This window comes from Amphiprion ocellaris, chromosome 20 (genome assembly GCF_022539595.1).
Source record: "Amphiprion ocellaris isolate individual 3 ecotype Okinawa chromosome 20, ASM2253959v1, whole genome shotgun sequence".
NCBI lineage: Eukaryota > Metazoa > Chordata > Actinopteri > Pomacentridae > Amphiprion > Amphiprion ocellaris.
Genome location: NC_072785.1, coordinates 5654317 through 5677823, shown reverse-complemented (window position 1 = coordinate 5677823; position 23507 = coordinate 5654317). Strand labels below are relative to the sequence as shown.

Genomic DNA, 23507 nt, shown 5'->3' with positions numbered 1-23507 from the left:
CGGGCCCATGGCTCGACCAAGCTCTCCCTTGCAGCCTGCTCACCCACAATTAATTAATATATATATATATATATATATATATATATATATATATATATATATATATATATATATATATATATATATATATATATATATATATATATTATGGCATGCCGTTTAGGAAATTATATATATATATAAAATCTAGAATTCTGAATATATGGAATGAAAGTTTGAATATATTGAATGAAAGTCGGAATATATTGAATGAAAGTTTGAATATATTGAATGAAAGTCTGAATATATGGAATGAAAGTCGGAATATATTGAATGAAAGTCGGAATATATTGAATGAAAGTCGGAATATATTGAATGAAAGTGTTCAGACTTTCATTCCATATATTCAGATTCTCATTCCATATATTCAGAGTTTCTTTCAATATATTCAGAGTTTCATTCAATATATTCAGAGTTTCATTCAATATATTCAGTTTCATTCAATATATTCAGTTTCATTCAATATATTCAGAGTTTCATTCCATATATTCAGAGTTTCTTTCAATATATTCAGAGTTTCATTCAATATATTCAGAGTTTCATTCCATATATTCAGAGTTTCATTCCATATATTCAGATTTTCATTCCATATATTCAGATTTTCATTCCATATATTCAGATTTTCATTCCATATATTCAGAGTTTCATTCAATATATTCAGAGTTTCATTCCATATATTCCGAGTTTCATTCAATATATTCGGATTTTCATTCCATATATTCCGAGTTTCATTCAATATATTCAGAGTTTCATTCAATATATTCGGATTTTCATTCCATATATTCAGACTTTCATTCCATATATTCCGAGTTTCATTCAATATATTCAGAGTTTCATTCAATATATTCAGAGTTTCATTCAATATATTCCGAGTTTTTACCTACCGAGCCCCGGAAGGGACATGTCGGTATGGCGAAACGACAATGGAGGACACCCACCCGTACGAGAATTTTATTGAGTTTTATTTTGTAATCAGCCTAAAATACAAAGACATTCAAGCAGTGCGATGCATGAGGAGTCTGCCATGCAGACCAGCGATCCTGATCCTGGTAAGTTTTATTTCTCCAACACCCTGCTGTTAGCCCGCTATGAATACACAGCTACAGTAGTCCCACATTAATATTATGAAGGCTACACCAGCTAACGTGGTAGGACACAGCATCAGTGATCAGAGGTTGGCGTTGAACTGTTGTTTGCTAACCACTTAGCCGCCGCTAAGATAACAATTATGAAACAATTCCTTATAAAACCTGAGAAAAGGAGCAGCAGTATTTCCTAACAAGACCTGTATTCAAAACCTCCCACGTTGTTACACAACGACCCATTAATCATATTACTGAACTATATGGTAATCATTGAAATTTCTCTTGAAGAACCAATGAACTCTTTGCTAACATTATCATTAATGTAAGTCTAAAACTAATTCAACTGATCAATTTAACACAATGAAGTAAAGAGTACTGGTAATGTGCAGCTATTTTTATCATTTCAAGGTAAAATGCTGATTGTTCTTGAGGTTTCAGCTTTGCAGATGTGGAAATTCAAAGCATTGATTTCCTTTACTCAGATTTTTTTGGGTGGTTTTCAGTTGTGCCTCAAAGCAAGGCATTTAGCACTGTTAGAAATTATTACAGGTATTTTTGTAACACTTTCTAACATCGTATGGACAAAGCAATAATTAATCAGTTAATGGAGAAAATGGTTTTAAATTACAGATGCTATCATCAACATTTCTTATTCATTTATTTAGTTGTCGGCCTTGGATGATGAGGTCCAGTTACCAGGATCACTACTCTGCAGCTCACTGATCCCATCCTGCAGCTCATCCATGCCGTCCTCCTCTCAACAGACCAAATCAAGTAAGATCTGTTTAGACTGTGTGGACAACAACATGATCAATATGTTAACTTTCAGCCCATCCTAAAATCACAAAACAGAACATTTACTTTAACTGTGTTTATGAATATAGAAAGTAATTACTAACAACTAATACCTTTTTGGGTGCTTTTATGCAGGAAAAAGGAAGCGGGATGCTACTGTGGATCTGCTGCAGTATCTGGAGAGGTCAGAGGAACAGTTGAGGAGACACCAAGATCTGACCTCTGCCATGCTCCAGAACATCCAGAGACCAAGACCTGACCTCTGCCATGCTCCAGAACATCCAGAGACCAAGACCTGACCACTGCCATGCTCCAGAACATCCAGAGACCAAGACCTGACCACTGCCATGCTCCAGAACATCCAGAGACCAAGACCTGACCACTGCTATGCTCCAGAACATCCAGAGGATGGATGAAAATTCAAACACCTTGGTTGGACTGATGGGACGTACGGTGTCAGTGCTGGAGAGACTGTCACAGAAATAAACTGCATTATCCACTACTTCTGATCTTTTTAAAAAAAAAAAAAAAAATCTTCTTTTTTGTAAATTCTTTTACATTTTAGTTATTTAACTTCACCTGTTTTGTATTTTAACTCTTGCACATTGGGGGAATAAACAGAAATTTGTGATGAAAGATGCGTGTTTTGTCTATAATCTACAGACTTTATTCAGTGTTCAGTGCACACTTCTGTTACACACATTTTGACAGATAATTAGTGGTGCTTTTGAACATATCACACCAAGCAAGATAGATAAACTGCACTACTGCAGCAGATATATTATTGAAGTGTGCTTAGATGACGTGTATACATACACCGCTCACAAATAGTTATTCAACTTTTGGGTGAAATTTATGGAAAATGTAAAAAATTCATGCTATGGTGATACCAAATCATGAAAGTAGGGCATTTAAGTAGAAGCATGCAATAGCGATTTCCTCATCTCAAACTATTTATTGAAACAAAAACTAACAACAGTGGTGGGTATATCACAATAAAAATGTCAATGTCTCATGACAGTTTGGACAGAACAGCAGCCTTCAGCTGAAATCCAGTACAATTGTGTCCCACCAGTGACGTGATCCCGGATATCCAGGCAACAGCTGACCTCTGCCTCGCAATTAACCTTAAGACCATCTGTAAAGATGAACATAGATATTATCATCAACTTACTGCGTTTAACTGTTATGTAATGGATGAAAACATAGTCAAAGCTAAGTAACTAAGCTAACGCTAACATGTTCAGTGTTAAGAGTCAAAACATCTCTGACAATTACTTGCCTTCCCCGTTGGCTGTGACTGCGATGAAGGCAGATTGTTAATCACAGCAGAGCTAATCTGAAGAGCAGATCCACAGTAGCATCCTGCTTAGTTTTTCCTGCATAAAAGCACCCAAAAAGGTATTAATTGTTAGTAATTACTTTCTATATTCATAAACACAGTTAAAGTAAATGTTCTGTTTTGTGATTTTAGGATGGGCTGAAAGTTAACATATTGATCATGTTGTTGTCCACACAGTCTAAACAGATCTTACTTGATTTGGTCTGTTGAGAGGAGGACGGCATGGATGAGCTGCAGGATGGGATCAGTGAGCTGCAGAGTAGTGATCCTGGTAACTGGACCTCATCATCCAAGGCCAACAACTAAATAAATGAATAAGAAATGTTGATGATAGCATCTGTAATTTAAAACCATTTTCTCCATTAACTGTTTAATTATTGCTTTGTCCATACGATGTTAGAAAGTGTTACAAAAATACCTGTAATAATTTCCAACAGTGCTAAATGCCTTGCTTTGAGGCACAACTGAAAACCACCCAAAAAAATCTGAGTAAAGGAAATCAATGCTTTGAATTTCCACATCTGCAAAGCTGAAACCTCAAGAACAATCAGCATTTTACCTTGAAATGATAAAAATAGCTGCACATTACCAGTACTCTTTACTTCATTGTGTTAAATTGATCAGTTGAATTAGTTTTAGACTTACATTAATGATAATGTTAGCAAAGAGTTCATTGATTCTTCAAGAGAAATTTCAATGATTACCATATAGTTCAGTAATATAATTAATGGGCCGTTGTGTAACAACGTGGGAGGTTTTGAATACAGGTCTTGTTAGGAAATACTGCTGCTCCTTTTCTCAGATTTTATAAGGAATTGTTTCATAATTGTTATCTTAGCGGCGGCTAAGTGGTTAGCAAACAACAGTTCAACGCCAACCTCTGATCACTGATGCTGTGTCCTACCACGTTAGCTGGTGTAGCCTTCATAATATTAATGTGGGACTACTGTAGCTGTGTATTCATAGCGGGCTAACAGCAGGGTGTTGGAGAAATAAAACTTACCAGGATCAGGATCGCTGGTCTGCATGGCAGACTCCTCATGCATCGCACTGCTTGAATGTCTTTGTATTTTAGGCTGTGTACTGTCTTTAAAATTAGATGAATAAGTTGATAAGTTAAATAAGTTAGTTAAAAGTGGATTAAAAAGCTAAAAGGCTATTACCAGTTGGGTTTAAAAACAGCGTCAGAGTGAGTGCTCTGTTTTCTTGTTTAGTTTTCAGAAGTAGCCACAGAGTGAGCGCTCTTACTTCACAACCTATCTTTGACGTTTCTGTGTTTCTTGTGAGTTAGCTCCGTCTCTCGTGTCGAGCACACAGCCAAGACGGACAGAGACGAATTCATGACGTTGCTAATGTTTTTATGATACGCTTCTGCCTTGGAGATCATTAGTCTTTTTACGAAAAGAAAGGAAAGAAAAGAAAGGAAAGAAAAGAAAGGAAAGAAAAGAAAGGAAAGAAAAGAAAAAGAACAGTCAACTCAAGTAAAATACGGGAAAAGCAAGCCCTGTGTGTTTATTTGAAGACCTTTTTCGGACGTTAACTAGCTGTCTAGCTACGCACAAGAACACGCGCTGCGAGGGCAGCATAGTAAAAAGACTATTCTACAGCGGGCTCAAGCACTTGGAAACATTACTCAGCAAACATGAGTCTACGCTCAGGAAAAAATCATCTTAAGGAGCACACTACTATGCAGCAAAATGAAGCTAGTGGAGGTGAAGCAACCAAAGAGCAGACGCTTCCTCAGCCATTTGATGCTAAGTCACAGTCGTCTAGAGCATCCACTAGACCCTCTCAACGTTCATCATCAACAGCCTCTTCAGCCACAAAAGCCTATGCTAAGGCAAAAGCTGCCCGAGCACAACTAGTTTACGCTGAGAGAGAAGCTAACGTGATGAAACAGAAAGCAGAACTGGAAGCAAATCTCCATCTACTCCAGTGCGAAAGAGCTGTTGCTGCAGCTGAAGCTGAAATGGAAGCTTATGAGGAAGCTGAAGTGGAAAGCCGAGAGCTCACACAAGGACCCTACGACACAGACAAGCCCATCAGTCCTGTACAACGCACTTGTGAGTACATCCAGCAACATTTTACAGAACTGCCATCAAAACACGTAGCAGTGGAGTCTGATGAGAGAAAAATAAGCACACACGCTTTGAACAAAGACATAAAGAAAGGGCCTACAATGAACACAAACAGTACTCACCCTCACAGTACTCCAAAATACACAACCAAGCCAGAGAGAGAATACTTACCGGGGCCAAAAAGTGCTCAGGAGGACTTTGCAAAATATCTAATTCGGAGAGAAATGATAAGCACTGGGCTCCTGCAATTTGATGACAAACCTGAAAATTATTGGTCATGGAAGGCCTCTTTTCTAAGTGCAACAAAGGATTTGAATCTCTCTGCCAGGGAGGAGCTAGATCTATTGACAAGGTGGCTGGGTGCCGAATCATCAGAGCAGGCAAAGAGAATTCGTGCGGTGCATGCCCTCAATCCTGCAGCAGGTGTCAACATGGTGTGGCAGCGTCTCGAAGAGAGTTATGGATCACCTGAGGTCATCGAAGATGCACTGCTAAAAAAGATTGAACGCTTTCCAAGGTTGACCAACAAAGACAATGTCAAGCTGAGGGAGCTAAGCGACATCCTCCTGGAACTTGAGTGTGCTAAGCAGGACGGCGCTCTTCCAGGGCTCGCATATCTGGATACACCTCGTGGGATAAAACAAATAGTGGAAAAACTCCCCTTTAACCTCCAAGAAAAGTGGACAGCTGTTGGAAGCAACTACAAAGAGGATTACAGAGTGGCTTTTCCTCCCTTTTGTGTCTTCTCCAATTTCATTCAACGGCAAGCAAAGATAAGGAATGATCCAAGCTTTATTCTCTCCACCCCCAGCAGTCACGTGTCTTATAGACCAGAAAAGCTTGTACAGTCTAGTCGCAAAACCTCTGTGACCGTACACAAAATAGACATCCCTGCAGAACAATCAATCATCCAAACTGATCCTGTTCTGAAGAAATTAGAGGAACCAGATCGTCAGTGTCCCATACATAAGAAGCCACACCCATTGAGAAAGTGCAAGCTCTTTAGAGGCAAACCCCTGGAAGAGCGCAAAGCCTATCTAAAAGAGAATCGCATCTGCTATAGATGTTGTGGTTCTGTTCAACACATGGCAAGAGACTGTAAGGTGACCATCAAGTGTTTAGAGTGCAACAGTGAGAAGCACATTGCCGCACTGCATCCAGATCCTCCTCTCACACTCACACAAAGCGCTGTAGCTGAAGGAAGCGACAGCGGGGAGCACAGCGAATGCTCATCTTCAGTAATCTCTAAGTGTACGGAGGTTTGTGGCCAGGCTAACAGTCCACGCTCATGTTCCAAAATCTGTTTAGTGAAAGCTTTTCCAACAGGGAAAAAAGAGAAGGCAGTTAAAATGTATGCTGTGCTGGATGAACAAAGTAACAAGTCCCTTGCCAAGACAGAGTTCTTTGACCTTTTCAAAGTAAAAGCCAGCCACATCCCATACACCCTGAAAACATGTTCTGGGAAAGTGGAGACTTCAGGAAGGAGAGCTGTTAATTTCTCCATCGAGTCGATGGATGGGAAACTCCAGCTGCCCCTACCCCCCTTGATAGAGTGTGACAGGGTGCCGGATGACAGGACAGAAATTCCCTCCCCTGAGATTGCACACCATCACCCACACCTGCTCCCAGTAGCTGATAAGATTCAACCTGTAGACCTAGATGCTCCGATCCTTCTGCTCTTAGGGAGAGACATTCTACAGGTGCATAAAGTGCGTGAGCAAATAAACGGGCCCCATAATGCACCTTACGCTCAGCGACTAGACCTCGGCTGGGTCATTGTTGGAGAAGTGTGCTTGGGAACAGTTCACAAACCATCAGAGGTCAGTGTCTACAAAACAAACATGCTGAACAATGGTCGTAGATCCTTTCTAAAACCATGCCCGAACAATATCCATGTGAAGGATCACTACAGGTGCATGACACAATATCATGATTCAACCTTTCCTGCTTGGGACAAGAACTCAAGGCCCACCCTCAGTGCAGACAATCTGGGGTGCTCAGTATTCGACCGGTCTAAAGATGACAACAAACCAGCGCTGTCCATGGATGACAAAAACTTCCTTACCATCATGAATGCAAAAGTCCATCAAAATGAAGGGAACAGCTGGGTGGCTCCTTTACCCTTTCGCTGCCCAAGAAAACGGCTTCCGAGTAACAGGGAGCAAGCTTTAAAACGTCTCTGTTCACTGCGGAGGACTCTGGTGAAAAACCCAGAGATGAGCGATCATTACACCAAGTTCATGCAAAAGATGTTGGACAGTGATCAAGCTGAGCCTGCTCCACCTTTGGACAAAGACAAAGAACATTGGTACTTGCCTACATTTGGTGTGTACCACCCCCAAAAGCCAAACCAGATACGGATCGTTTTCGACTCAAGTGCTGCATGTGATGGGACGTCTCTTAACGATGTTCTCCTTAGTGGACCAGATTTGAACAACACACTGTTGGGCGTTCTCCTGCGGTTCAGGAGAGAACTCGTGGCTTTTACAACAGATGTGGAGCAAATGTTTTATTGTTTTGTTGTCCAAGAAGAACACAGAGATTTCCTTCGGTACCTCTGGTATGAGGACAACGACATCAGCAAGGCAGTGGTAGAATACAGGATGAAGGTCCATGTATTTGGAAATAGCCCCTCACCTGCCGTAGCTATCTACTGCATGAGACGAGCAGCGCAACAGGGTGAAAAAGAACATGGTTCCGACGCGAGACAATTTGTTGAGAGACAGTTTTACGTCGATGACGGTCTCATGTCAGTTGCCACACCCGAAGAAGCAATAGATCTTCTCACACGGACCAGACAGATGTTAGCAGAATCCAACCTGCGACTTCATAAAGTGGCATCAAACAACAGCCAGGTAATGGAAGCCTTCCCTGCAGAGGACCGAGCAAAGGATCTAAAGGATTTAGACCTTGGAAAGGATCTTCTGCCTCTTCAGAGGAGCTTGGGGCTTTCCTGGAACCTAGAGACTGACAGCTTTACTTACCTGGTGTCCCAGGAAAAGAAGCCATTCACACGAAGAGGTGTGTTGTCGACAGTTAACAGTTTGTACGACCCCTTGGGCTTTGTAGCTCCAATAATAATGCAAGGGAAAGCCCTGGTCCGCGAACTGTCATCGGAACAAAGAGAGTGGGATGCTCCTCTCCCCCCAGAAAAGGAAGCAGAGTGGATCCTATGGAAGGACTCTTTGAAGGCTCTTGAAGATCTGGAGATCAAGAGGTGCTACATTCCAGTCTCACTGTCTTTAACACAGGAGAAAGAACTGTGCATCTTTTCAGATGCCTCCATGGTAGCTATTGGAGCTGTAGCCTACTTGAGAGCTGCTGATACTGGAGGACAGTATCATGTCGGATTTGTCATTGGGAAGTCAAAACTGGCTCCTCGTCCTGCCCACACCGTTCCACGTTTGGAACTCTGCGCAGCTGTGCTTGCTGTAGAGGTATTTGAGCTGATCAGAGATGAGATGGACATTAAAGTGAGTGCTGTAAAGTTTTTCACAGACAGTAGAATCGTGCTTGGGTACATACACAACTCCACAAGAAGGTTTTATATGTATGTTTCCAACAGGGTAACGCGGATTAGAGGATCCACACACCCAAACCAGTGGCATTATGTGCCTACAAACCTGAACCCTGCAGACCATGCTACCAGGTTTACATCAGCAGCTCAACTCCAACACAGCAACTGGCTCTCAGGCCCAGCCTTCATGTATTCCAACAAAACAGCAGAGACACCTGAAGCAAGTCCTTTTGACCTCATTGAGCCTGAAGCTGACGACGAGATTCGTCCTGAGGTTGTTACTCTGGCAACCAAGGTGTCAGAGCCCCTATTGAACTCACAACACCTTGAGCAGTGCTCGAGCTGGAGTACACTCTGTCGTACTTTAGCCAGACTCATTCATGTTGTGGCATCCTTCAAAGGAAAAACAGACAAAGGATGGAAATGTTTCAAAGAAATGCCCAGCATATGTGAACTTTCACAAGCCAAAGTGCTAATCATTCGGTCTGTCCAGCACACAGCCTTTAAAGAGGAATTAAAATGTCTTAAAGAAGGCAGACAGACAATTATGAAGCAAAGCGCACTCAAGAAGCTAAACCCAGCAGTGGATAAGGATGGTCTGTTGCATGTCGGAGGTCGTCTCTCCTCTGCTGAGCTGACAGAAGAGGAAAAGCATCCATTGATCATTCCACATGGCCATCATATTGCTACATTACTTGTCAGGCATTTCCATGAACAAGTGGCTCACCAAGGGCGACACATTACTGAAGGAGCTATCCGAGGTGCTGGATACTGGATAATTGGAGGTAAGCGCTTGGTGTCGTCTGTCATACACAAGTGTGTTACCTGTCGCAAATTGAGAGGTAGATTGGAGGACCAGAAAATGGCAGATCTGCCCACAGACAGACTTACTCCTGAACCACCGTTCACTTCTGTCGGCCTTGATGTCTTCGGGCCATGGACCATCATGACACGCCGCACAAGAGGAGGAAGTGCGGAGAGCAAGCGATGGGCCGTGCTCTTTACGTGCATGTCAACCAGAGCAGTGCACATTGAACTGGTTGAAACCATGTCAACTGACAGCTTTATTAATGCTCTGAGGAGGTTCTTCTCAATTCGTGGTCCAGCAAAACTTCTGCGGTCGGACAGAGGGACTAACTTTGTAGGAGCCTGCAAGGATTTAGGTATAAACACTGATGCCACAGTAATCAGGAAGTACCTACAAGAGAAAGGATGCTCCTGGGTGTTTAATCCTCCTCACGCGTCCCACATGGGTGGCTCCTGGGAGCGGCTTATTGGGGTTGCCAGGCGCATTCTGGACGCAATGCTGCTTCAAACAGGACCAACACGACTCACACACGAAGTCCTGAGCACCTTCATGGCGGAGGTGACGGCGATTATAAACTCAAGACCTCTTGTGCCCATATCCACTGACCCAGATAATCCTGCAATACTCACCCCAGCGATGCTTCTTACTCAGAAGACGAGTGCTATTTCAGCCCCCTCTGGAAACTTTGACTCGGCGCAATTGTATGGAAAGCAGTGGAAGCGAGTGCAATGTCTTGCCGACACATTCTGGAAGAGATGGAAAGGAGAGTATCTGTCTACTCTACAGAGCCGCAGGAAGTGGACGACAGATAAGCCAAATGTAAAAGAAGGAGATGTTGTCTTATTGAAAGACAGCCAGGCCCACAGGAATGAATGGCCAATGGGACTGGTTGTTAAAGCCTTCCCAAGCAGCGACAAGAGGGTCCGCAAGGTGGAGGTGCGGACTGTGAAGGATGGGACAGTCAAGTTCTTTTCAAGGCCGGTGTCCGAGGTTGTGGTCCTTCTTTCTGAGACTCAACAAAAAGACTTGTGTTGATGTTATTGCCAGAGAACATTCCCCTTTTCAATTTTATTGTATCTGCATTGACATTTATTTGTAGTGATATAATGTTATTATATCAAGCGGGGAGTGTACTGTCTTTAAAATTAGATGAATAAGTTGATAAGTTAAATAAGTTAGTTAAAAGTGGATTAAAAAGCTAAAAGGCTATTACCAGTTGGGTTTAAAAACAGCGTCAGAGTGAGTGCTCTGTTTTCTTGTTTAGTTTTCAGAAGTAGCCACAGAGTGAGCGCTCTTACTTCACAACCTATCTTTGACGTTTCTGTGTTTCTTGTGAGTTAGCTCCGTCTCTCGTGTCGAGCACACAGCCAAGACGGACAGAGACGAATTCATGACGTTGCTAATGTTTTTATGATACGCTTCTGCCTTGGAGATCATTAGTCTTTTTACGAAAAGAAAGGAAAGAAAAGAAAGGAAAGAAAAGAAAGGAAAGAAAAGAAAGGAAAGAAAAGAAAGGAAAGAAAAGAAAAAGAACAGTCAACTCAAGTAAAATACGGGAAAAGCAAGCCCTGTGTGTTTATTTGAAGACCTTTTTCGGACGTTAACTAGCTGTCTAGCTACGCACAAGAACACGCGCTGCGAGGGCAGCATAGGCTGATTACAAAATAAAACTCAATAAAATTCTCGTACGGGTGGGTGTCCTCCATTGTCGTTTCGCCATACCGACATGTCCCTTCCAGGGCTCGGTAGGTAAAAACTCTGAATATATTGAATGAAACTCTGAATATATTGAATGAAACTCTGAATATATTGAATGAAACTCGGAATATATGGAATGAAAGTCTGAATATATGGAATGAAAATCCGAATATATTGAATGAAACTCTGAATATATTGAATGAAACTCGGAATATATGGAATGAAAATCCGAATATATTGAATGAAAATCCGAATATATTGAATGAAACTCTGAATATATGGAATGAAACTCTGAATATATGGAATGAAACTCTGAATATATTGAATGAAACTCTGAATATATGGAATGAAAATCTGAATATATGGAATGAAACTCTGAATATATGGAATGAAACTCTGAATATATTGAATGAAACTCTGAATATATTGAATGAAACTCGGAATATATGGAATGAAAATCCGAATATATTGAATGAAAATCCGAATATATTGAATGAAACTCTGAATATATGGAATGAAACTCTGAATATATGGAATGAAACTCTGAATATATTGAATGAAACTCTGAATATATGGAATGAAAATCTGAATATATTGAATGAAACTCTGAATATATGGAATGAAACTGAATATATTGAATGAAACTGAATATATTGAATGAAACTCTGAATATATTGAATGAAAGTCTGAATATATTGAAAGAAACTCTGAATATATGGAATGAGAATCTGAATATATGGAATGAAAGTCTGAACACTTTCATTCAATATATTCCGACTTTCATTCAATATATTCCGACTTTCATTCCATATATTCAGACTTTCATTCAATATATTCAAACTTTCATTCCATATATTCAGAATTCTAGATTTTATATATATATATAATTTCCTAAACGGCATGCCATATATATATATATATATATATATATATATATATATATATATATATATATATATATATATATATATGTTGTTTGGTCTTGTAGTTTACACTGCAGTAAGAAGTTTTACAACATGTGAATCACTTCAACCTCTACATATTCATTCACTTATGTTGCATCTTCTATAATAAACATGAAAATGGAGTCAAACACATCAGCATGTGAACTGAGGATCTATTCACAAAATGTAGTAGACTTACTGCCTTCAATTTTTCCTGTCGAGCAGTTGAATTTGGCATCTACACAGTCCACATTAATGATTTGTGTGTATTTTAACTTTATTATCCTGTTTAATTTTAGAGATACAGCAGGTATTCAGAACTGCTTACAATGTAGAACATTAACATTACTGTTTAATCACATGTAACTTTTATTTACATTACGTACCACATTACAGTTACACAAGACAATTCAGCCTGGTTATATGAAACACAACACAAACATCACTCTCTTAATGTTGGTACATTTAATCAGGCTATGACTGTTAGCTTGGTTAGCAGGTTCATCGGTAATTTACATGAATGATCATATTTACTGAATGCTAGCTCTCTTCTATGATCAAAACACACAGAAATAAATGGCACCAATAGCTGGTATTTACTGAACACATTATATATGACACTAAAGTTGCACATAACAGTGCATTAAAACTAGCAATGAGAAAACAAGCATTTACTTACCGAGCGTGCTGTTGGAATCCTTTCAGTGTCCACTAGTACAATTGCACCCCCATGCATGTTAGAATGTGTCGAATGTTGCAGTGTGGCGTATGTTGGGGTGTGGCAGAAATGTGCTCTGGCCAAAATGACATTCACACAAATTACATTTTGGATAGATTGGACACTACATGTGTGAGTTACAGCAACTTCTTGTGTCAGTGGTGAAGCATTGACCTTTGGCAGGCCACCACGCTCATCGCATTTGACGAAATGCTGAGCCTTTGATAACTTGTAATTGTCAATGACTTTTCCATTATCTGACCAAGTTTGACAAGTATTGAAACAATGACCAAGGCCAAAAGAGTGAAAATACATGGCTGGTAAATGACCTAACAATTACACATTTTTTGATTAATTAATTCTAAATAATGGACGTCCTGTCAAGTTTAGGTCATAGTAACGACAGACTTTCCTAAACGTGTTCTGATGTTGAATGCCTGCCAAATTCTATGCATCTAGGTGAAACTTACTTCTGAGGCTAATTTGTTTAAAGTTTGTAGGGGACGCTATGGAGCAATTTTACCACATGCAGTCCTGAGACACATACAGTTTATTTCGTTTAGCCAACTGTGATGTGTGTGTCAATTTTGGTGAGTTTTTGAGCATTCCTAACCTGTCAAATACTACTTCTTGTTTCATGATGAAGATACATTGCCACAGCAACAGTGATTTATGAAAGCTCAAAGGCTCCACACTGTGGCATTGTGAAGGTGCTAAGACTTAGCTGACCAATTTCAAGGAATGTATCACTAGGTGTCTAGCAATGGTACATACAAATATAAGGTCCATAACACCCAGATACCAATAGGTGGCACAATGACTCAATTTTTGAATTTTGATGTCTTCAGACCTGGACTCTTGGCCAGCAAATGAAATTTGGGCCAGATTGGATTATGTGCAGCTGTGATGTAAACACTTCAGTTGTCATTGTGAGACATCAAATTTCGCCACAGACAAAGATTCTCAATTTTCACCTGAAATCATCATTAGTGTCTTCAGGTGTATGTCACCTCATTTGAGGTTAATATGGTTAACCGCCCATTAATAGTATGTCAAAGTGTAAAACACGTCCTTTCCTGTTGCCACCAGGCGGCACTGTGACTGTGACTGGTTGTCATCAGGGCAGGACTCTGATCAAACATAAAGTGTGAGGCAGGTTGGTGCTCGGGCCCATCCAAGTTCATGGTGAATGAGTGTCAAGGCTGTCTTGTCCATACAACCTGTCAATCATTTCACCCGTCAGTCAAGCCCCATACCTTCCCCCCCAGTACTGAAGGTTTTTGTCACTTGACACACGGGGTTGGCTTCACTTTTCAGGGTCGTTTGCTACAGTCTATGGTCTGCACCAAATGGAAATAAAGTTAGACAAAGTTTGCTTTGAGCAATGTGTCATATGTCCACAAATAAATGACTGATTGTAGATGAGTTTTCTTCTGGCTCAGAAGAGACACCTTTGTACTTTGACTATGAACCAGTTATACAAGAGAAGTCAGCAAAATGTCCTTTGCATTTAGTTTGTACAGATGTCAGTAATTTTATTGAAACTTTTATTGTTAATTTTATTTTCTCTGTTCTCCCACTATCACTCTCTCTCTCTCTCTCTCTCTGTCTCTCTCACACACACACACACGCTCACACGCAGGCACGCACGCACAAAAAAATGCACAAACATCCATGCAACCATTCATGCAGTGTGTATGTTTGCCTGTAGACAAGCAGAAAGACACACAAACACATCTATGTCCCATTCCACTTGAGAACAGATATAGAGCATGAGTGAAAACGTGTACAGCAATTTTATAAAATAAGAAGTCCAGCACGTCCTCCCCCTCCGCAGCCTTTGGGTAAAACAGTTCAGGGATTCCATTAGCTCTTCGCTTCACAGAAAATGTGTCCATTTGCTCTGGATCCTTTGTTGTGAAGAAAACCAAGCTGTGTTTTTTGGTTTGTTTTTTCACCTCCTGACCATTTTTTGTGCTCTGTCCAGGAACAGCAACACTGACAGCATGACAAGGAGCCTTGAAATCATTTATTCCGCATTGAATTCAAAAGATTGTCATCATTGTGCTGGAATGTCTTACTACAGTCATGCTGAGATAATGGTGCTATATTTTAGAGTCTCAAAAACGATTTTCAAGAGCCACTGGTGTCTCTGGTTCTCGTAGTCCTTCATCTAAAAAAAAGTACAAGATAATTTGTTTGAATTGTACTTACAAGATCAAAGCTAAGTCAAACCCTGTGAATATATTGAGATTCTTGGTAAAGGCACAATATTCAGTCATGAGGAAAAAGCACACTACTACTACTATTGTTTCCTGTTGAAGCCTATCTGCTTTTGATGCTTTTTTGTCGTTTCTTGGTTTTGTTTGAAGCCCTGATAAAACAAGTAGCCCACATTTTTACTTAACATAATTTGCTACTACTTTAATGCAACATTTTGTCCTCAACAAATGATTTTTAAGGAAGAAAATTATTTCACTTTAATCAATTAGATTTCATATGTGATTATGTATTCTAGTTCTGACTATCATTTTATCAGCAGTGATATGCTAGAGAGTAGGAACATTGGAAAAGGCAAGTTGTAAAGGGGAGGCTAAACTTCCAGAGTTGAACTTTGGAAAATACCCATTTGAATTTGACACCAACCTTATGCTCTCATTTTCATGTTTATATATAAATCTGTTGAAACAGTGAACTAAGTAACAGTTGGTTTGTTTACAGCCTGTCTAAACATCTGAGTACTTGTGTTTCTTGGCCAGATTGGTCAGTTTGTTAATGTGCTCTATCATTAATTTGGATGACTTCAGAAGCTTATGACAGTAAAGCCAAAATAACTCACTCTAAACATTACACATCTGACTACAAACAAACACACTAACACCAGAAAAAATATTAACTCATTTGCGAATATCTCTACCAAAGGCAGCATATCCAGTTTCATGACTAGTTTGCCAGAGAGCATATGACAAACAATGGCCTCAAAAATCAGTCACTACAACTGTATGGCCTGTATAAAAGCCACAGGTTTATAGTTAAACAGTGAATCCAAGGTTGTTTAAATCAATCCAACTGGACTTCAAGAAAGTTCCTTGAAGATGTTTCACCTCTCATCCAAGAGGCTTCTTCAGTTCTGGTGGTGGTTGATGTTGCCTCAGCTTATAACCTCTGTGAGGTGTGGTCAGTGTTATTCACATTCCGACGACCATTGCCAAGGCCCGTCTGGCTCCTCAGCGGTGGTCGTTGGGAGCCAGGGAGTGACAAAAGGGGTCGTTGAAATGCGAGTTTCACCGAGCCCTCGTATGCTAATGGTGGTCGTTAGCATGAGTCACCTCACCTGAGTCATTCTGCTGAGTAGTTCTTTTGGGGAGTTTTAAGGAAGGGTGGTCTGCGACATCATCTTTCGCCATTTTACAATCAGGTCCTTTCAAAACTCCAACATCAACCACCACCAGAACTGAAGAAGCCTCCTGGATGAGAGGTGAAACGTCTTCAAGGAACTTTCTTAAAGTCCAGTTGGATTGATTTAAACAACCTTGGATAACCATGACCTGGATGAATGAGAAACTACACAGACATCTTAAACAGTAAAATGCCTAGAATAGAGAGAAAGATCACAAGAATGTTGCTAAGGCATACCTATCAAGATAAGCAAAATGTGAGATCAGGAAACCCTGGCCACAATGAGGAGTTACAAAAACACGGAACATGTCTGTCTGTTTATATTGATCAGTTACTGCAGATAACCATCCATCAATCCATTATCTATACACTGCTTTATCCTCTATAGGGCCGTGGGGGTGCTGGAGTCTATCCCAGCTGACTTAGGGTGAAGGCAGGGTACGAAACAGGTCACGAGCCCAATACAGGCAGATAACCACACAACTAATAAATGTGTTGAGGTTCGGCATCTCTACAAATTATGCCTACATCCGGTGTTCCACATGTCATGATCAAAACTCAATTTTAACATTTAGTGCGGAAAGTATTTATGCATTCACTGAAAGTTAAAGTGTTGACCATAGATTGGTGGATGGCATAGGGAGGGCTTAATTTCCCTCAATTAATTATCTTTTTTTTTATCACACAAGGGAACCACTTTTTTTTTTTTCAGTCAGACATGCTGATGCCTACACAGTGGCAAACCTCAAAAAAAAAATATGTATATCTGCATGTGGAAACTGAAGAGAAATTTCATTGGATGCACAAATAAAACACTATTGTAATACCGATGGTATGCTGTAACATTATATTGATTATGGACTACAGTAATTTTGGAGAATTTACTTTTATTTTATAACTAACACCCAGTTTGTTTTATGCAAGATCTTGTCCAAACAATGTGATTAACTTGAGGTTCAGGGTTAATGTCCCTGGGACATTTTGTTGGATAAATTGCAACAAAAACAACACAAAAACAAAATGATATTCCTACTATTGTACAGTTCATCAAAAAAGTCCATCAAGCCATTTGAAAAACAAGGTTCCCATTGGACTGTAATGGCAAGGCTGTGTTTCTGATAGCTTTGGTGTTTGATTAAACCAGCAGACCATTTTCTTAACTCATGTCAAAACAAATGTTTAAATTTAGGTTGGATAGATTTTGTTCATCCACAGATGTTGTTCTCTCACTGTATAGACATTAATACATCAGTTAGAACCTATTAGTGTCATAGTTTATACAATATCATCTAATTTTTAACTTCACCCCAAGTTAAACCATGTACCTAACAACACAAGGTGCTAGCTAGGTGATGTGTGAGAAATTTGAATTACACTTAGACTTAAGGTGTTCCTCCTGTTGGTCGTATTACTTGAAGGACAAAAGCTGTCTATGCAGGCCAGAAATTAGCATCTGTTTTACGTTTACACCTGTAAACACTGCCCAAAGTCTTCTGTGTCCAGCATGTGTACCTGTACCTTGCTTGTACAGTCAACAGCCTCAATACAATCTTTATCAGGTAGACTGAGAAGAATAATTATTTTTTAAGAGAGACCTGAGTACTGGAGGGAGGAAGAAATGCATGCACCACCGTCCACTTCTTTTACACTTTTCAGGAAACAAGGCCTGCCTCAGCCACAGCACAGAATTTAGCTTTACTTCGGTGCTAGCATGTGACAAACAATACTGGACATGCCAATATTGGAAAACCCTGAATTCCCCTGACTTAAAGGCAGACTTGCTACAAGCCCACCCACTTCCTAATTGTAACAGGCATTACTATTTAATTATTACATTCATACTGAACATAATTCCTGAGAATTCAATTGTCCAATATAGACTAAATTTGTAGGGAAACCACTAGAAGATCTAGATATTGACTGCTACTCTCAATGTTATACTAACTGTTGGCCAAACCTATACTTGCTGTCTTCCCCACTAGTTTGTCTTCTAAAGTATGTTTTGAATCTTTCTAGGGAATTGGAACTGGAGGAAATTTAAACTGGGTTCTTACAACTGATACTCAGCACTGACTACATAACTCTTAATTAAGCAAATAATGTAATGCTTGCCCTTAAATTATGTAATACATTTTAAATGATAAGCTCCTCTGCAATTCCAACTTTTGTGTAATTTTCCTTAAAGTATTTGATAAAAATGTTGAATAGTAGAGTGCATTTTCTAACATCAGCTACATGTATTATCAGGGCTTGTAATATGCAATTTGGAAAGCATGGTGACATCACTGGTCATTATTTACCTGATTTTCTGTTAAAGACAGTTACATTATACATGCTCACAGGCACTGTGAGAATATTGTACATAGAAATTTGACTATGTTGCATTTCTGACAGAATACTGAGATCTAATTAACATCTGTTATGCACTTACCTTTGATTAACAGCATACAGTATGATAATAATGCAGAGAGGCTTAAAAGAGTCAAATGTTTTTTATGTTTAAATGTAAGGAAAGTTTGGTTTGCAGTGCAAATGTGGGTAACTGCGCATACACTAAGTAACAATTGACAAGCAGTACAACATGTTTGTCAGCTCACAAATATGGCTGTGAGAGAAAGATTTCAACATAACAACAAACTAACAAACAAAAATACAACCGGAGTTGAATTTGAATCAAAAAAGCCCTACCTTATGGCGATTTCACCAAATGTCCAAATGAGTGACCTTTAATTGCAAGATCAAATGAAATCTGTTTTAGTTACCCACTATTAAAGCACCGGGCCACTTTTTCTCCTACTTTAGTTCATTTATCTGTTTTGTTCAGTTGTTCAAGTAAATAAAAATTGCATTATATTCACATGCAAAAGGATAGATGACTGGAGATTTAAAAAGAAGACAGATGATATCCCATCATGTTTTAGTCACCAAAGTCTTTTTCAGCAAACTTGGACTTAGAAGTACCATAAATTACTAATCTTAAATTCAGCATTATTTTTGTCTATACTTGTTTTATAAGCATGAGTACAGCAAAAGTGAGTGTTATTTTTAAATAAATCATATCTCTGTCATATATGTATATATATTTATATATATAAATATTAAATTGTATTTACATTGTAAAGACACTCAGTGCCACTCATTCCAAAACAGGATTTATGCAAATTAACATTCCTCAATTTTCATCGCTGTACACTACCATGATATTTTTCTAAGAAATCAGTGGTGCTGATGCACATGCTCTTTACTGTCACCTTAGTGGACATAGTAAAGCCAGTAGACCAAGTTAAAGAAAGTGAATGTGATTGGGAACACAACACGAGACCACTTGTCTATGGCGTTGACATCTGTGAGGTCAGGGATCTTGACTTTGAGCTGTGAAGCCCTCCTCCTCAAGCGACCCTTTTTATGACCAATTGGCCGGTCAACTGCCGGCCGTCCATACAGATCTCGGCTCATCATGGGCTTGCGATACTGTATGCTGGCGCTGTCATAAGAGAACATTGTAGCCCGAGGGTCATTGAGAGTGCCCATCATATCTGCTCCACTCATCTCACTGGTGAGGTTGGTCAGGAGAATGTTGCCATGAGCATCAACCTTAGAAAGGAGGTTATCAGATTTTATTAAATTAATTAAATTATTTAAACCCAAATAGACAAGCAAAGTCATCTGTATGTAGTGGAGGTGTAACATACTCTTTTTCATTCATTTTATCATTCTTAACACAACTACATCTGTCACTTTACTGTCAACACTGTTTTACTCTTTGGTATGTGAGTGAAACTTGCTGCCAAATAATGTAGAATGGGTAGCATTATACGGCAAATCATTAATAGCTAAATGCCATTTCTTGGCATTAAAACTACACAGATGCTCTCTCCCACCTGCACTTTGTTGCTCTCCAGTCTGCCCTTTTCATTGTTGGACTTGGCAGCCTTTTCTGCCACCTTCTTCTGCAGGTGAGGACCCCGGCCAAAGAAGATGTAGTTGACAAAGGCATATTCCAGCAAAGCCAGAAAAACAAAGACAAAGCAACCCATGAGGTAAATGTCAATGGCCTTGACATATGGGATCTTGGGTAGCGTCTCCCTAAGGTGGGTATTGATGGTGGTCATGGTCAGCACGGTGGTTATACCTGCAGGAAAAGAGATATGAATGGAGACCATGGTTAGAGGAAGGTCTTTCAGCAATGACACTTATTGACCGAGAAGAAGGAAGAATTACAAAACAGCCACTGAATACAGTCTATATATACAATATACATCATACACTTTTAAAAGGATTAGTGAACATTTTCACTGACCTGGACTGATTACATATCTGGCCGTACTAGCCTGAAACTTGGTGTAGTAAAAACAATCCCAATTACCATGACAGTAGTAGTAGTGACATGACCTTAGGGAAATGCATAATAGATATCTAGTTTGGTCAGTCAGTACCTTTGGTCCAGACTGAAATATCTTAACAAATATTGGACAAGTCCCCCTTAGACTAGACACTGTGTTTCGTGAACACCAAATATTGCAGATTATCACTGGGTAAAATTGCAGCATCTAGATGTGCAAGACTGACTGAGACCTATCCACGCAGGCACTAGGTAGATGCATCACTGGCTGTAATTGCAGCCAATGATGCATCTATTAAACACTGACTTAAAAGTGATGCGTTACAGCCACAGGTGTTTGTGTGCCGTCTGGTTTCTGGGGTGGTTTCCGGCTTTTGTATGATGGGGAGATTGCGTGTGTGGGCTCAGCTGTGGCTGGTTTTAGAGCCTCTCTGGAACTTCAGCTGCCAGCCATCTCCACTGATGACTCAGGAGAAGACAACCTGCACTCCAGCCTTGTTCTCCCCGCCTCCCGACCTTCCTGATTGGGCCACCATCCAGTTCCCTTCCACCTCTAGCCAATCAGACTCAACCATCGCCACACCTGCAGAGTATATAACTACAGCCAAACTCTCAATCGGGGTGGCTGGTATTTGTGACCAGTCCACCCTGGTGCCCCTGTATTGTTGTCCTCTGTGGTCCTTTAGTCCGTAAGCAGTTGTGGTGGGTGCTACAGACAAACCTTCTGTTCGCGGCTGCTAATTTTGTGTGGAGTCCCAGGTCTCAGTGGAGACTAAGGTTCCAATTAGCAGTCCGCCAACTGAGTGAAGAAGCTATTCGGTATTTTGAGTATTCGTGAACTGTGTGTTCAGTGTGTGTATTCAGAGGCACCAGTTTCGTTTAGTTCATTTTGTGCACTGTTATCTTAGTTTTTATTGCTTGTGGTGGGTTTTGCTAATGTACTTAAGTTTGGCTAGGGAGTTTAGTTGTTTTGTTTGTGTTTAGCTAAGTTACAAACTCAGAGTTCAGGGTTACACTCAGAGTTTGTTGAACCTGCTTCGTGAAATGGACCCCAGGTCTTTGTTTGGCTGTTTGTTGTTGTAGTATTGATAGAAGAGCTCAGTTTAAGTGCATAGAAACTCCTGTACAGCAGAGAACAACTCCTGCACATTGGAACAATATGCCAGGTTCCCCATCACGAGTGTCTACTAACAGCACTATAGAATACCTGAGGAGTTACCAACAGCACCAGCTTCACAGTAGATTGCTATACCGAGCAGCCAAACCTCCCAGAGCCAGCCAGAGTGCAAGCTGAAGAGGGGATGTCAGTCTGGCTACCTGGCTAGGCTAAAGAGAGCTCTGAGCAGACCATCACAACCCAGCCTTTTCATTGCAAATGCCAGGTCCCTTGATAATAAAATGAATTGAGTCGGGAGTTAGAATCCCAAACCGTCATGAGGGACAGCTGTGTGATGATCATCACTGACACCTGGCTCAGTGGGGAACAGGACTAATGAGGCAAAGGTAGGCAGATACAGGGAATCTGGAAGGTGGTGGGGAAACAAGACAGGGAGACAGAGAGCTAAAGACAGAGGGGACTGGCAGTTACTCAGGAATGAGGGTGACAAGAGTCCAGGTGGGGATATGGCAGGCTGGAGACTTGAAACGGTTCAGGTGGAAATCCTGAGAAGAACAGAGTCCAGCTGGGGGAAATCCAGGGGTAAAAACTGAGTCCAAGAGTGGGGAAGCACAGTCCAAAAGAGAGCAGTGATTCCATGATGGGGAGTGAGTGAATGAACAGGGTTTTAATAGTGGAGGTGTAATTGCAGACAGGTGAGGTCAATGGGTGAGCTGATTGTCACAGCTGACTTTCATCCCAGCAATCAGCAGTGAGGGCAGGGGAGTGAGAGAGAGACAGAGAGAGAGAGACACAGGGGCAAGAGGGAGAGAGAGATGACAGATACAGAAGAAGACAGACAGGTCAAAATAGACGCAGAAAAACAAGGTGGAAGAAAGAGGGAGAAAGTGGGAGAAGGAACAGGGTCAGGAGCAGAATCATAACAGCAGTGGCATGGGAGTTCTCTGTTGCTGTTGTTGTTGCTGGGGGGGGGTACAGTGTACTTTGGGGGGGTACAGTGTACTTTGGGGGGGGTACAGTGTACTTTGGGGGGGCTACACTCCCCTCAAACACAATAATTAAATATGCAGATGACAACAGTGGTCGGTCTCATTACAAATAGTGACGAGGTAGCCTCCAGGGATTGAAGTCTGACAAGATGGTGTACAGATAGCAACCTTACAATGACCATCAAAAAGACAAAATAAATTATTGAACTGAATTATCATAAGGATGAACATTCTCCATTAACTATTAAAGAGGGGGAGGTGAAGAAGGTCTCCTCCTTTAATTTCCTTGAGACCCACATCTCAGAAGACCTCACATGGTCAGTCAACACTTCTGCACTGGTAAAAATGGCAGCTCTTCTTCATGAGGATACTTAAGAAAACCAACCTGCCTGCCAGTCTTGGATCCACCCAGTGGTTAAAGAAGAATGGCTGGGGATCTATACTGGAGCAAGTAGAAATTAGGAAAGTGTATTGACATTGCGATCTTATTTGAGTGGCATCACTGTGGATTACTTTGACCAACATGAAGGAGATCTGAATCTAGGTTAATGTACATGTAACTACAGTTGCTGGAGTCGAATTTATGACTTTGGCACTGCCAATTAGAGTAGCCAGAGTAATTGCCTTCTCAGCAAT

The 23507-nt window shown here is 40.5% G+C and overlaps 2 protein-coding genes and 1 long non-coding RNA gene across 4 annotated transcripts in view; 1 reads left to right on the top strand and 2 right to left on the bottom strand.

Moving 5' to 3' along the window:
• Positions 1-3201: 3201 nt before the first annotated feature.
• Positions 3202-4345, bottom strand: LOC129347731 (uncharacterized). The gene is made up of 3 exons (XR_008599983.1): positions 4265-4345; positions 3455-3563; positions 3202-3298 (listed from the first exon to the last, which is right to left on the bottom strand). It is a non-coding gene; the product is annotated as an uncharacterized LOC129347731 (long non-coding RNA).
• LOC118470918 (uncharacterized) lies at positions 4346-11150 on the top strand. The gene has a single exon (XM_035952251.2). The coding sequence runs from the start codon at positions 4904-4906 to the stop codon at positions 10697-10699; it is 5796 nt and encodes a 1931-aa protein (XP_035808144.2). The 5' UTR covers positions 4346-4903; the 3' UTR covers positions 10700-11150.
• A 3377-nt stretch (positions 11151-14527) lies between these two features.
• Positions 14528-23507, bottom strand: part of gabrb1 (gamma-aminobutyric acid type A receptor subunit beta1) — an 86089-nt gene continuing 77109 nt past the window's right edge. For both annotated transcript variants that reach the window (XM_055005691.1, XM_055005690.1), the window contains 2 exons: positions 20305-20555; positions 14528-20017 (listed from right to left, as the gene is read on the bottom strand). In XM_055005691.1, coding sequence (XP_054861666.1) covers positions 19676-20017; positions 20305-20555 — 593 coding nt within the window. In that variant the 3' untranslated portion in view covers positions 14528-19675. The remainder of the gene's footprint in view (positions 20018-20304; positions 20556-23507) is intronic.

Excerpts from the sequence above, each read along its gene's own strand:
- LOC118470918 (XM_035952251.2), top strand. The coding sequence starts at position 4,904 with ATGAGTCTACGCTCAGGAAAAAATCATCTTAAGGAGCACACTACTATG.